Consider the following 14,496-nt stretch of genomic DNA (forward strand, 5'->3'; position numbering starts at 1 on the left):
CGTTTTTCGGAAAAATCGAATTTTAATGACAAAACATTTATATTACATTATACAAATATTGCATTTTATAAATGAGCGATAATAAAACTTTTAAAATTTTCCGGAAATTTGTTAACTTTGAAAATTTCGCCACGCGAACTAATTTACGAGGGACGATGAGAAAAAGCGGCAGCTAATCAACGTGTATATGTGCACGCGTTTACGCGAGACGGACGTCGCTCGAGAACAATATCTTCGCGTTGTACATGCAAAGTTTGAAAAAGCTTCTCTCTCTCTCTCTCTCGCGTGTATAAAGTCGCTCCTTTCTTCGCGCTCGACAGACGGAGGAGAGCCTCGGCGTTATTAGAAACTCTGCGGCGAGGAAGCCGCTGCGTTGAACCAGACATACACACACACACACACAAACACACGTACGTAAACGGCAATTTGAGTGGAAGAAAAAGAAGAGATCTTATCCGCCCTGGTGTTATCTTCCCTCTCGACGCGTTTCTTCGCAGCTTCGCGCACAGTAAGCACGTTCAAATACGATGCCGACTTAATTCCACCGTCGATTCGCGCGCTCCGAATTATACGCGCGTCGTCACGCGCGTTGTAAATTTTCGAGAGCGACAATCGCGAAAAAAAAAAAAATCGTCACCGTGGCGAGGGGAGTGTTACAGCAGTTGGTCATTATCCGCTATCGATGTTAAGCGCCTTTATCTCCATTCCTAGTTACACCACGACGTACATACGCGCTTAGTCGGCGCGGAAGCGAGTCTACGTAATCGCATTACCATCCTCCGTCCGTTTCCCGGAGCAACACGGCCATTGTTATGAATTATTCACTCCTTCGTCGCGTTATGTAAGATTTTCGAAACGTTGTGCACGCGGCGAATTGCGTTGTGTCGATAATCGAACGCAGGTTACAATCAACGCGCGAGATCGTCTCTCGTCGAAATAAAAAATCTCGTCTCTCTCTCTCTCTCTCTCTTTTTCTCTCTAATCTTTTGACGAAAACGCGGCGCGTGCGAAATATTAACGCCGCGTTTAATACGCGCGAATCGATGCGCGGCATGACACACACCGTGGGAGGAATTTTCTCGCGGAGAAACGCGCGCTTTGAAGTTTGTTCCTCTCATCTCCGCGACTATTATATCCGAGCGGGCGAACGCGCGATTGCTCAACGCGCGTGGCACCCGCGCAATGAGCGCGGAGTTAGTGGAAGTGATTTGCATAAATTACGAGGAGGAGCTTTCAAATATCTTTGCTATTCTTAGTGCACTTTGCCGTTGTTGCGCGCGAATATAAAAGCCGCCGCTTTGCACACGAGCGCGCGCGCGCGCGATCTGAAATTTCTACGATGATGAAATGTCCAAAATATCTAAAAATACAACCATCCATCCTCTCACGAGGAAAAGCGAGGCGTTAAAAGCTCCCCAGCGGGCGCTTACGGGCGCCGCTCCCTCATATAAAACTCGTCCCTCAGATTGTAAAAGCCAGCGGCCGGCTCTTTCCGCGCCTAACGAAACGGATGCATTCTAATTCGGAGAGCCTCGAACCGATGTGTCGACCGCGATGCGTCGGGCGCTTTAAAAGCCCGGTTAGTCTGCTTCGTCATAATTACATTCTCTAGGAATTCGGCGCGAACGCCGAAGGAGAGAGAGAGAGACGAGTTGTCGTGTCGTCGCCGCACGTAACGAACTTTATTGGCAGAAACGAAGAACGTTTGAAGTGATATGACCATTTTTTTGTTATTTTATAAACTTTTACAAGAGGATTTGTTTTGAAGAATAATAACGAAGACCCGGATAGGATTGTCCGAAATTTCCTCCAGTTTTAAAAACAAAACAAAAATTGTCAGAACCTTTTGCAATTTAAAAACAATATTCAAAAGAGGAGAGAGAGAAATCTTATTTCGCAAAACTCTACAATGTAAAAAAATCTGAGATCAGAGAAATTATCCTGGAAGTTTTTATATTAAATCTGCACAGAATTCTTTACAAATAGAATTTATCAAGAGAACTCTACAGTTCTTGATTAAGGAAGTGTCGTAGAATTCACTTTGATTTGTTAAGATTCCAAAACCTGAGATACCAACTTCAACACGGAGGTGAGAATCTAATCAATTCTCATTACAAAACACCCCAGAGAGGGGAACCCACAACTTCGCCCAGGTTCGTCGGATGTAATATTAAGCGTCGGACTCGCGCGATTACTGCTCCTCTCCTTGTCATCGTTATCTGCCACCGTGATTATCGGCTACGGCCGTACCGGTTTTCAACGAACTCGAGAGATCCGACAGGTAGGCCGCCGGTGCGGGAGAAATGCGCATTGCGTGAGCGCGAGCGAGAGCGCGGGAGAGAATCGAGAGAAAGCGCGCGCGCGCGCGCTTGTTCGCCTCTTGGTCTCTCTCGGGCGGTCCAGCCTTCTCAAGGGCGAGACTTGGGTTGGTGGTGATCAGAGACGACGCACCTCGCCGCGCCGCCGGGCGCGCGTCAAATCGGCGTGCCGGCGGTCCCCTATGTGTTGTAGTCTGCCATTGGTCTGGTAGTCGTCGCGTCTTTGCTCAAAGTCGATGCTGCTGAATCAGTCAGGTGCATCACCGCGCGGCGCCTCGCGCGTGCACCATTTTGCGATGAAAAACGAAACGGTCTTTTGGTACATGTACTTTTTATCCAACGGTGCAACTTGAAAATAGAAAAAAAAAAAAAAAAAAAAAAAAAGAGGACACGCGATGAGGAACGATGTAAGATCACGCGAAGAAAGACACAAAGACGGAAGAGACTGATATGCTGATGAGGAGAAAAAGAGAAGAAAGGCAGAGAAAGAGAGAAAGAGAGCGAAGAGGAAAACGTTTCGCCCGTTCGCGTTCGTTTGTCGCTCGTTCTCCGGTGACGAGGGCACGGTCGATATGTGGCAACGTCGCGCCCCACCACACGCGCATACCGGCGCCGGCATCGCCGCCCGACATGCAGCGCGAACACCGGCAACGTCGCGGCCCTGATGCGACCGCGGGGGAGGGGACACCGCGCGCATATCGGAGTCTCATGCCGAACGCAGAGCGAGCGAGGAGAGCGACCTCATGCCCCGCACACACATGTGCGCACAGCACAGGGCCGGGAGAACACGTACTGGAGGAGAAACCGAGGGACACGACGCAGCGAGAGAAGGGAAAGAGAGAAAGAACAAAAAAAAAAAAGGGAGTTAGCCGCGGGGCCACGCTCGTCTGTCCCACGCACGCGCTCCGAAAATCGGCGATGCACTTGTCCTCGCACGCGACGGGGAATCCTTTTCCTGCGGAAAACGGGAATAGTCTCGTCCGTCTGCATTGCGATGCGTCGTCGTCGCTTCAAGTGGACGTGATTCGCTGCTTGAATGGTATATTTGCTTTATAACCTTGCAACGTATATATATATAGAATCTATTTTGGAGAATTTTTATTTTGACACAAAGAGTTCAGAAAAAAAAAGAGTTTAAAAAAAACCTTTGATCATATTGCGTTTTTGTTGCTTTGATATCCAAGACGATCCAAAATGGGATTGAAAGGTTTGCGCGAGATGAGGATTTCAAGAATAAAGACATGAGGGACTGTTTCCTTGGAGACAGTTCTCCTTTGTCCGGTTCTTAGGACCGTCTTTTTCTCTCTTTCTCTCTCTTCGGCCTAGCCTCGTTCTTTTCTGACCGCGTCCCGTGGCACGGCCTCCCGTGCGGCGGAGGGTCGCGTGATTCGTCGGCCTGGCAACCGTATATTTCTTTTCGCCCGCCTGTTAATCGTAGGTAACGACACCTACTAACACCTTGACGAGCGCGTGTGAGGCCGCGCGCGGTCGAGGTACCCGAGAGCTCTCTCGTCGCGAAAAGAGAGAGAGAGAGAGAAAGAGAGCGAGGAAAACGAAGGAGAAAGAAGGAGAGAGAGGAAAGTCTAAGGAGAGGCGCGTTCTGTGCGCGTGCGACGTTGCCACGCGGCTCGACTCGATGCCGTTTCCGACTGCTGCGGTGCGTTCGGGAGGCGCCGACAACGTCGCTCACTCGCCCCGCCGCCGAGATAAATAGAGATGGCCTGCTGCGACTCGGTTGTTCGGCTCGCCTCGGTTGTAAGACACGCGCTCACCGTTAGTCGAGGAAGAAGCGAGACGGACAAAAGAGTGTGGCCAAGGAAATCGGTGCCGCTCCGAGCGAAGCCGGCGCGGCGGATCTCGTTGTTCCTCCTGCATAACATATAAGTCGTCGCGAAAAACCCGACGACTTTACTCGGATACACAGGTGGTATCACCTATGATATATGTATATGTGGTATATATATATATATGTATAATACGGGTGAGCCGATGTGTGTCGCGCTTTTTAAACGAGATAAACGCGAATTGAGGATTGCCTCATAAGTATCTCCGCAACAAAATTTTATTAGGCCTGAAGAGGAACGCGAACCGGGATTTTGTGAACGAACGTACACATGTTGGGGACGGTTAAATGGTGTCCGGTGCGTTTTAAATCTCACTTTAATCGCAGAGTGTTAGAGTCTCCACGGTATACACAGTATTTCAAAGCGTCATCGAGTTCGACGGCTTGCGCTCGACTTTTCTCCGATGATGCGACAATTTTAAAAAATATCTCTGGTGAAAATTGTCTATTTTATCGCAAAGTCTCTACGTATAACTGAGATGGGAGAAGCTGATAGAGTTGGGTCAAGGTATGGAAATGAAGCGAATAAGAAAGTATATTGGGAGTCACTGTTGAGTGCGCGGCAGTTTCATTTCTATGGAACGTTTTTTTTTCTTTTTTTTTTCACATCGAAAACTAGTACTACTTACTATCGGGTTAATGATCCGTTTAATATCGTCGCGAATCGAACTAGCTATTACTACGTCTGTTTTTTTTTTTTTTTTTAATCGTGCGCGAATACGGGAGGGGATAGAGGGGATCGTAGAAGTTTCCTTCGTTGAGAAACGGTCACACGTCCATGGGTTTTACCGACTCCTTAACACACGTTGCGCGCTCCGCGCTGCTCTCGTCGCGCTGCATGACCGTGTTTGGCGCGTTTTTACTTCTCGCAAACCGCGAGGGAAGAAACTCGACGGTCCGCTTTGTGCCGACGAGCTAATGCGCTCGCCTCGATAAGTGCCTCGTTGTACCAATACACAAGCGTCGGCAGTGGTAGTCTCGGTTTAACCCGATCTCGAGACGAACACAATCGTTCTGCGTCTCTCATTCGCGAATATCTCGAACAACGAGGAGTCGGTTCGCCGCTGTTTACTCTCGCGGTTTTGTTTACCTTTAATTATCGCTCGATTTTTATTTCCGCGATACGTTGCAAAAAAAAAGAAAAAAAAAGAGGACATCGCGAACCCGGCGTTTCAACGGTATCGCATATTTCGCGTGCGCATTATTACATATCGAAAAAGAATAAAAAATAAAAAAATCTGGAAAATCAAAGTTCAAAATATATTCAGAGTCGTTTGAGACACTATATAGAAACGAGGAGTTGCTCTTATCAATTATTTTAATAAACGTATCTCTTTAATTACTTTATAATTAATGAATGAAGCAACATCTAACGAACAATTTTATATGAAATAAATGAACAATCATAAATCTAGACAAAACGTTTTTAAGCAACTTTTGCATTGTGTTATAAAAACAAGCTTGTAACAAAGACATTAGTTCTAGGTAAAAAATAAAATATGCAGTAACATGTAAATTTCAGAGTTGAAAAATTACAATTTCTGATAAATAACTTGCGTACAAACTAATTACTAGTTAAAAAAAAAAAAATACAAGATCAAAACTTCTGTTGTTTTGTTTAAACAACGCTTGGATAATACTGTACGTACTGTCGTTGGCACAGTATTATCATTAATGAGCGCGCGTCGTTGCTTTAACCACTTTACGATTAACCTTATCGTCGAATAAAAGTGCGTTGTATGTTTCCGTATCTTAATGGCAAAAGATTGTCTTTGTACTCTCTGAGAAAACATTTATTACCGTCGCTTCTTCTTACATAAAGTTTTTCGTACTTCTTTTCGACGTAAGTTCCGCGGACTTTGCGGCTCGTGTCGCGTGACTCGATACTATATGTAATCAAATTCTGACATTTCCCCACTTCGAAAAGAGGTCCACAACCGCTCGCGCGCGAGATCCTCCTCTCGAGATTCTCTTCCTTCTCATACTATCTCTCTCGTGCGCGCGTTGTCCACCTCCTCATTTCGCGCAAAAGACATTGGTATTAATGGCCTTGGCCGACGTTACCAGTTGGTAAGCCATCACTCGAGCACGAGCCGCCGCAGCAGCACTTGGAGGTCACTGCACCTTTCCTCTTTGCTCTCCGGGCCATCTCTCCCGACCGTTTACGTGCACGCGCGCGCGCGCGCGCGCACACACATTTCGCCGAATCCTTTCTCTCGCACTTTCGAAACTGGTCGCGCGATCGCCTTCAGACGCGATTGAATAATTTCCACAAATCGATTATACGATCGCAGTCCCTCGACTGCGCAATTTTTGTTTTCGTTTTACTCTTCTGACTCCAAGTAGTTTTAATTATATGCAAAAAAGAATCTAAAAAAAAGAGATAAAATTTTTTGAAAAATTGATATATATTCACGAGTAGGTGTTTTACTGTAAAATTACATCCGTTGTGTGGAATCTTTTAGAATCGACGTTCTTTTCGAGGATGATTTTATGTAACGTGCTTCGTGACGAGAGAAAACGTAAATTCAGCGACGGCAATAATTTGCTCACGTTACGGATCATTGTGGATTAGTTTGCGCAACGCAAGAGGGACGGAAAAGAGAGTATGCATCCATTGTTGTTCGTCGCGAATACAACCAAGCTGCTGCTCTCAACGTGGCGCCCGCATGTTCCCGCAAATGTGTACCAATCCGACACACACACACACACACGAGCGAAGAGACGCGAGTCGCTTGCTCAAGTACACGTCCACACACACACAGAGAGAGATAGAGAGAGAAGCGACTCGGCCGAGCGTTTCGGGCCATTCTGCTCGTAAACGTCAACGGTAATATTAACGGTGGCGCGCGCGGCGTATCTGCGGAGAACCGCTGCATAAAACTTTACAGACGCCGTCGAGATAATCTCGGCTGTTAACATCCGGAGATTAACAATGTATCCTCGTGTACAATCGATACGTTTGCGTTCCGAATTCGTCGCGCAAAAAAGACGTCGATTTTAGTTGACGTCACACACAATTTTCGAGTATATTTTAAATTGTTTCAATATTTATTGAGTTGATTATTTAAAAATTTCAATTTTTTTAATTAAAAAAAAAAAAAAAGAAAAAAACAGCGAAGCATCAAATGTGCAATTGGAAGACTTCCGGAAGAACAAAATGGTGCGAACGCGCGTTTGCGTTATTATCGGTGACATGTTACTTCACAACTTACTTCTCCGTGCTGTTTTCCATCGCGCTGCACTTTCCCTGCGATGGAATTTGGTATTTCGCGCGGCGATTCGCGGAAAGGATCTTTATTCGCGCCGGTGAAATGGTTAAATCCACGTTGAGCCGACGGCGACTTGCCGGAGAGTCGCCTCGGGGTCCCCCGGTGTCAACTAGGAGTCGCGCTAATGCGTGTTGAGTCTAATGTCCGCTTACATTATGCGTCGTCAACGAAAGAGGGAAAAACGAGCGGATGAGAGAGACAGAGACAGAGATAGATAGATAGATAGAGAGAGAAGAACGCGATGCGACATAAACTCCGGGGACTTTATTAGCTGTCGTCAAAGAGACCATTTTTACGACGGGCGCGGCGATAATTACGCGCTACGCAAATAAAAAAAAAAAACGTCCCGTGTATATGCGCGGATGCTCTCTTCGCTCCGATCGAGGCGAGCGAGTCGATTCCGCTCGAGCGTCGGTCTCTTCTCTTCGTTCCAGAAAAAAAAAAAAAACCGAGTTGGGTCGAACGATCATTATTTTCCTCCCGCTCGCGCGCACGCGAGACACGATGTCGCGTTGCAACGCGTGCGAGTCACGCTCGTTTCTAATTTCGCGGCGGTCAGTTTTATCGGTCTTGCGGGACTGAATCAATGCAATCAAAGTGAATCTCGCTTACGGCGCGCCAAGCTTGCGGCTTTCTCCAGAGACACAAACTCCAGAATTCTTCTTCAGAGATTTGCGTTGACTCTTTTGCCAAATTTTTTGCCCATTTTTCAAAACGTATACTCGCGTTAGGTTCCACTCCACGACGCGTTTCCCATCCGAGACGGGGATTTGTTTTACGTCGTCAGTGCCGCGCGCCGTTTCACACCACTTAGCGATATAATGCGGACGCCTCACGATGTGACTTGACTCCCGCGGCGCGTCTTATTCGTAGAACCTGCGATTAACAAAGGAGAACCAACGCGAATAATCGAGGCAATAAAGAACGGCCGGATCCCCCTCGCGTACAACGAGACGACTATCCGTCGCGCGAGAGCATTCGGATTCGAATGTTCGCGAATGTTTTTTTTTTCTTTCTCTCTTTCCCTCGAGAGAGGGATGTGCGAGAAAATACTTTTTTAAATACTTGTAAAATTTATTTTTAAGACAAGATATCCGGACAATGGTACGAAGAAATTGTTGGAGCAGAAAAAGTATATCTCCGGGTTCTCTGAAGCCGCTTATAAGGGCGCCGAGACAGAGTGATGTAACACTCGGTTTCCACTTAGATTGCACGCGCGACTGCTTTCACGAAAATCGCGGCAATGCGTTCGCGCGGATAATAACGTGACTAAATCGCACAGTGGCGCGGAATGCGACGTCGAGAGAGTAACGTGTAGCACGTACGTGTGTATACGTGCGAGATGCGCACGTGCGCGCCAACGCGCACACACACATGCACACACACACGCACGCACACACACATATTCCGCGAATATATTGCATGCTTGGAACGAGAGAGAAAGAGAAAAAAGAACCGTCGGAATGCTTTCAAGGTGCGCTCAGGTGCCAATCACGGCGGAATCTGCGCGAGCGCGAGAGACGTGATTTGCATTCGCGTAAATAATAATGCACGGAGTGTTTTTTTCACTCAGCGGCACTTCTTGCGAATGTCGTTGAGTTTTTTTTTTTAATTAAGGATTAAGTTTCTTTCTCCGTTTAATCGGTCGAGCGCGGCACGTGTAATTTTTATCGCATTATCACGCGCGCGCGCGCGCACACACACACGGCCCGTGTGTGTTGGAGGAGTTCAATTGAGAAATGACGCATCGACCGCGACGCTTTGAAAGCGACGAAAATGTCAAAGCGGAACGGAAAACAGCTGCGTGCGAACACACGTTTCTTTTTACGATGTGGGTGTTGGCCACGTAATGTATACGCTGCCACGATGTGTGGCGGAGAACGACGAAACCGCTGATAAATATGCAAGAACGTGTACCGGCGTGTATCGCGCGTGGCGAAATGTTTTTCGCGAATTGGTTAGCTCGAAGAATTCGTAAGCCGAGCAAATCGAACAAACGTGTACATTTTTCTTTGCTTGTGAGAGAAGACGTTCAAAAATTATTTTTTAATTGTGTGTAGTGGAAATTAATATATTTTTTTTTTTTTTTTAAAGCACAGTAATAAAATCTCTCTCTCTCTCTCTCTCTTTCTCTTCTCCGCCTTGAAACCAGTGTTGTATCGCGCGCGTGAAAAAAATCCAACTGGACGATACTGGGTGTATTTTTGCCCGAGGCCGTCGGATGACTCAAAGCAAATTCAAGTACGAGTCGGTTTGCTCAAAGGCCGAGTTTCTAATCGCGTCGTGAAAGATACGACGGCGGATTCCCCAACCGCGGTCTGAGTTTTAACGGATGTTTCGCGTTTACGTAATTCTCCCTCTTTCTTTCTCGCATCGTCATCGCGAAACGAGATTGCGCCGCAATATCGCGACTCTCGTCGATGAAGGAGCAGAGATTCCGTCAGAGAAGAGACCCGAGTCAACATTAGTGATTAATTGTTTAATTTGAGCGCGTCGATGGAATATTTTTTTCAAAGCTGCGCGCAATTGCACACACGCATGTGCAACGCTGTTTAAATTTACACAGAGAATACGCGCGATATTGCGCGATATGTATCAACGCGCGGCGATAAAAGATTGCCCGTTTTATGAGCAGATCGATACGCGCCATTCTGCGCGCCGATTCGTCATACAGTCGAGAGAACATAAAGCTTCCTCTTCACGTGAAGTTGTGCACCGATAATACCTCTCGAACAACGAAAGACATTATTTGGCGCGGCAACCCCATGCGCATTTACGTCCGCGATTGTATATCGCGCGCGATATTAACGACGAGACGACGAGTTTTATCGCCGCCTCTGATGCAAGGCGTTTTCGCGCAGCAAAAACCCCCGCGATGGGCAAAAAGCTTTCGCGTGTATTCCAGCCGACGGTATAACGACTGCAAAAAAGATCGACAGATATTTAGAAAAAAAAAAACGGTTATTTATACATGTCCAAACCGCGTTTGTATGAAATATGGAACGAAGATGTATCCGAGCGCAATTTTAGTGGAGTTAAAAATATGAAGGTTTGGCCGCGTCGCGCGCGAAACACACAGCCGGGCGGACTCTCAGCCCCGACTCTCGGAGCGAGAGAATGCGCGATACGTCGTTCATCATCCGCATCTCTGAAGGATGCGCTGTAAGACGCATTTCAAGTATAAACCATCCGGCGAACAACCCGCCGGCACAATGAGAAAGAGAGAGAGAGAGAGAGAGAAGTTCCTTTGTCGGCGCGAGAATCCGTCGTTCTTCCCGTGAAAGCTAAACCGAGATATTCCCGTTTTCGCGATCACGTCTTCTCCGCGAGCCTAATACTCCTTGACGGGAGATAAATGACCCCCAACGAGGGGAAGAAGGGGGAAATACGCGTAGCGCCGTCTTTGAAAACGGAGAGACAAGCGCGCGAGGGGAGTGCGAGAGAGAACCCCTCGTGACAATGCTCTCGAATTACTAAAACTAATTACGCGACATTTATCCCGGTGGGGGTGAGTCGAGGAGTTTACGAGTCGTCTCGCGTTGAGAAATTCAATTTAACCGGTCGCGCAAGTTTCCAAGTCGCGTATTGAGTAACGAATTCTCTTTTACGTCGCCAAGTTCGCGCGAAGAACGGGAGGAAATTCCGCGGCGGAGTTTCTCCCGTGCGAGTTGACGCGACTCGCGGGAGAATCCTCGCCGGCCGCTTCAGGAGGACGAGACCTTCTCGCCGGAAGAACTTCTCTGGAACGCGAGCTTCCGCACACGCGGAGAACCAACCGCTCTCGTGCTTCCTCGCGAGTGCTCGGGCGCGCGGCCAGACGGACACGCGCTCTCTCTCCTCCTTCCGCCCGCGCACACACATCGCTGGTCTCTCTCTCTCTCTCTCTCTCTCTCTCTCTCTCTCTTTCTTTCCCCGTCCGCCCGCCTGCCGTACTCTCCCCCGGATCTTCCCCCCTCGCGCCGTCCCGTCCGTTCGTTCGTCCGTCCGTCGTGCGCTCACGCCGCACGTGAGTACGCACGCGAAGACTTCTTCATCCGTTCCCCGCGCGTTCATTCACAGTTCACAGTCAGTCAGTCACCAGCACACCTCCGCCGATCAGCTGATCCCGCCACCGCCACCGCCGCCGCCGCCGCCGCCGCCGCTGACGACGACGTCGTCGGTAGCGACGGCAGACTGCGCGTCGCCAACCCCTCCGTCCTCCTTCCCTTCTAGACTTCGCGTCCCCCTCCTCCTACCCTACCCTTCATCCACACTACTTCCTCCTCCTCCTCCTCCTCCTCCTGCCGCTACTGCTACTGCTACTACTGCTGCTGCTGCTGTTGCTACTGCTGCTACTACTACTGCTCTTACTACGCTGCTTTGTTCCCTCGAACCCCCTCCCTGCCCCTTTGTGTGTAAGTGTGGACGATCAGCTGACTGCGAACTGTCAGTCGCCGCCGTGGGCCTCTGCGAGTCCACGTGACAACCGCTCCGCGCGACTCTTTCGCCGCGAGCGAGCTGCTCGCTCTCTCCGCTTCACAACCAAATCGCAGCACCGGAGGCGACACGGGAGCGTATGTGTTTCATTCGTGGGGTGACACGTCGATCACGGTCGTCTCGGGATCCGCGCGGTTATTTCAAGCGATTTTCACATTCGAGGGTAACGCTCGTTTCGCGGTCTTCGATCGTGCGACGGAAACGGTCTCGAGTATTATTTGCATGACACTTTTGTGTAAATTTCACCTTTTAGCAAAATCAATTAAAATTTGCGACGCGCGTTAATTCACGCACGTTTCTTTAATACGGGCAAGGGAGGGAGGGGGAGAGATAACTTATATATGTGGCGTTCCCGTAAAGCTCCCGCATCCCCGGCGAGATGTAATTAATGATCGCGACTCTCTGATTAAAGGAGGGATCCGTTTACACGGTCGGTCGTAATCTGATTTCGTGTAATGAAACACTCGTCCTATTGAAAAAAAAAAAAAAAGACAAATTCTCAAGTTACGGAGCTCTTCTCCGGGCCGGTGTTTTCTGAACCGACACACAGGTGTAGTGTTTCTAAACTGCGATATCTCCCGTTCGATGGCATTCGATTCGATTTCTTCGCATTGTTCCTGCGCGACAGAAGGGAAGAAGGCGAAGACGGAGCGATTACTGTTGTCAGGCGCGAGTTTCTTCGGCGAGACTAGCGTGTCCTGTTCGCGATTTTAAGTTGATAAAAAAAAAACAAGCACATTTATTTGCACAACACACGTAACAACGTAAAAAAAATTATCTTATAAAAATAAAAATTATATTGTATAAAAGGATGTATAAAAAAAATTATTTTTATAAAAATAATTTAGTTTTTACTTTACAAATTAAATTGATAATAAATTAATTAGTCGACGTTAAATTTTATCACAAAATCGAGAGATTTTATACGAACGATTAAAATTCTCGCGCATCGAGCGGCGATAATCACATCTCGGCCCATTGTTTCTCGGTTCCCATCGGGGAACGTTGTGCAACGTTCATATCGTTCCGATTCTCGTTTACAATCCGAGCGAACGTGTGCGTTTCAACAAAGAACACATGCATAATAATAATCGATCGTCGGCGACGTGGTGCTCCCGCGGCGATGGGTATCGCGCGATCGGTATCGTCGTTGCTCGAGGGAAATGCCGCAGTCGTACGAAATTCCGACACACTCGCTTGTGTGTGCGCGCTTGTGTGTGTGTTGTGTGTGTGTGCGTGTGTGTGTGTTGTGTGTGTGCGTGTGTGTATCGCTCCTTATATACACAGAAGCGATCTCTGTCTTCCTCTCTAAACGAGCACCGTTTCGCGACAAGAATGTAGAGAAGACGAGCGACGTGAATTTCGCGAGGATCCTTACGTAACGCGGAAAGGCTACCGGGGGGTTAATTCCGACCTCGTTGGCATTACCGGCACGATGATGAATTGTTCGAATGAGAGTCAAGAAGAGAGAGAGAGAGAGAGAGAGAGACACCGACTACGTACTTCCACCGGGAATGGCTCAAACCCAAACCCCCTCGATCTTAATCTCGCCCCTGACACATCGTCAATCCCGAGGATTAATTTCCCCCGTGAGATCGCCATCTCACCGAGAAAATGAGAAAGTGCTCGAGAGATGGAAGTGGGAATCGGGAATGAAATCAGTAGGTACGCGGCATTTGAGTTGAGCAAACGAACAACGTATTTTGACGACGTGGACGCGCATTTGTTCCGACGGATCTTCTTCAGTTCCGGCGCGTACGCGGGCATCTGAAGGAATTGAAGTCACACCGAGGTGTGACACCCGGCTATGTCCGGTGCGGCTCCGAAGCGCACTGTAGATGCGCGCTAGAAGAAGAAGCGGAAGATGCGGGAGAGAGAGTCATAGGCGCAACGCGCGCTTTGCGGCACGGCGTGTGTTCGGCGAGAAAGAGTGGGGGGAGAGAGAGAGCGAGTCGCGAGAGAGGAGGGGTGGGAGAGATCGAAGGAAAGAGAGAAGAGAGAGAGAGAAGGAGAGAGAGGGAGGGAGAGGGACCATGTCCTATCCCAACAACCACGTGGCGCCGAAGACACTTTCATCATGCACACCAGTGTGGCTCGGAACCCCCGCGCCGAACAACCACGTGGTTGGTTTACCGTCGTTCGACGCTCCGGAGGAACAGGCCCACCTAAGCGCATGCGCCGCGTTTTGCCGCGTCGCGTTCGCAACCGCCTACAACCATCAAGGTCAAGCAAAGTCGCGCGATCGCGACCTCGTGGTGACGACGACAATGTTACTGACCTGGTCGAGAGCCGCTAATTCAGATAGATCGAACTTGAGCGGGAGAACACGCTAATTGCCCGATCCGAAAATTTTTCTCGAACGTCGCGCGGAATATCGAGATTCCGATCTGCTTTCCGCAGATCAGGCCGTATCAGTTCGGTAAGAACGAGTGTCCTGAAGAATGAGTCGATACACTGGATGGGAACTTGATTTCTTCAGCATTCGGAAGAGAAGAACATGTACTGTAGGAAACATTGATGACGTATCATATCAAATTGCTAGATATAACAATCGGTTCATCAACACTTTTCGTTTTTTTTTTTTTTT

General features: G+C 48.4%; 1 protein-coding gene across 8 annotated transcripts in view; it reads left to right on the top strand.

Annotated features, from left to right (window-relative positions):
* The window catches only part of LOC109864260 (AT-rich interactive domain-containing protein 2), a 44,186-nt gene that overhangs the window by 6,433 nt on the left and 23,257 nt on the right, over positions 1-14,496 (top strand). The window contains exon 1 of one of the 8 annotated variants that reach the window (XM_020445306.1): positions 3,276-3,357. The exons of the other annotated variants lie outside the window; for them this stretch is intronic. Within the exon in view, the coding sequence (XP_020300895.1) occupies positions 3,355-3,357 (3 nt within the window). The 5' untranslated portion in view covers positions 3,276-3,354. Of the gene's footprint in view, positions 1-3,275; positions 3,358-14,496 lie in introns of those variants that run through there. 8 annotated transcript variants of the gene reach the window in all.

The sequence above is a fragment of the Pseudomyrmex gracilis genome, unplaced genomic scaffold, assembly GCF_002006095.1.
Source record: "Pseudomyrmex gracilis isolate BER0280 unplaced genomic scaffold, ASM200609v1 scaffold_18, whole genome shotgun sequence".
Classification (NCBI taxonomy): Eukaryota; Metazoa; Arthropoda; class Insecta; order Hymenoptera; family Formicidae; genus Pseudomyrmex; species Pseudomyrmex gracilis.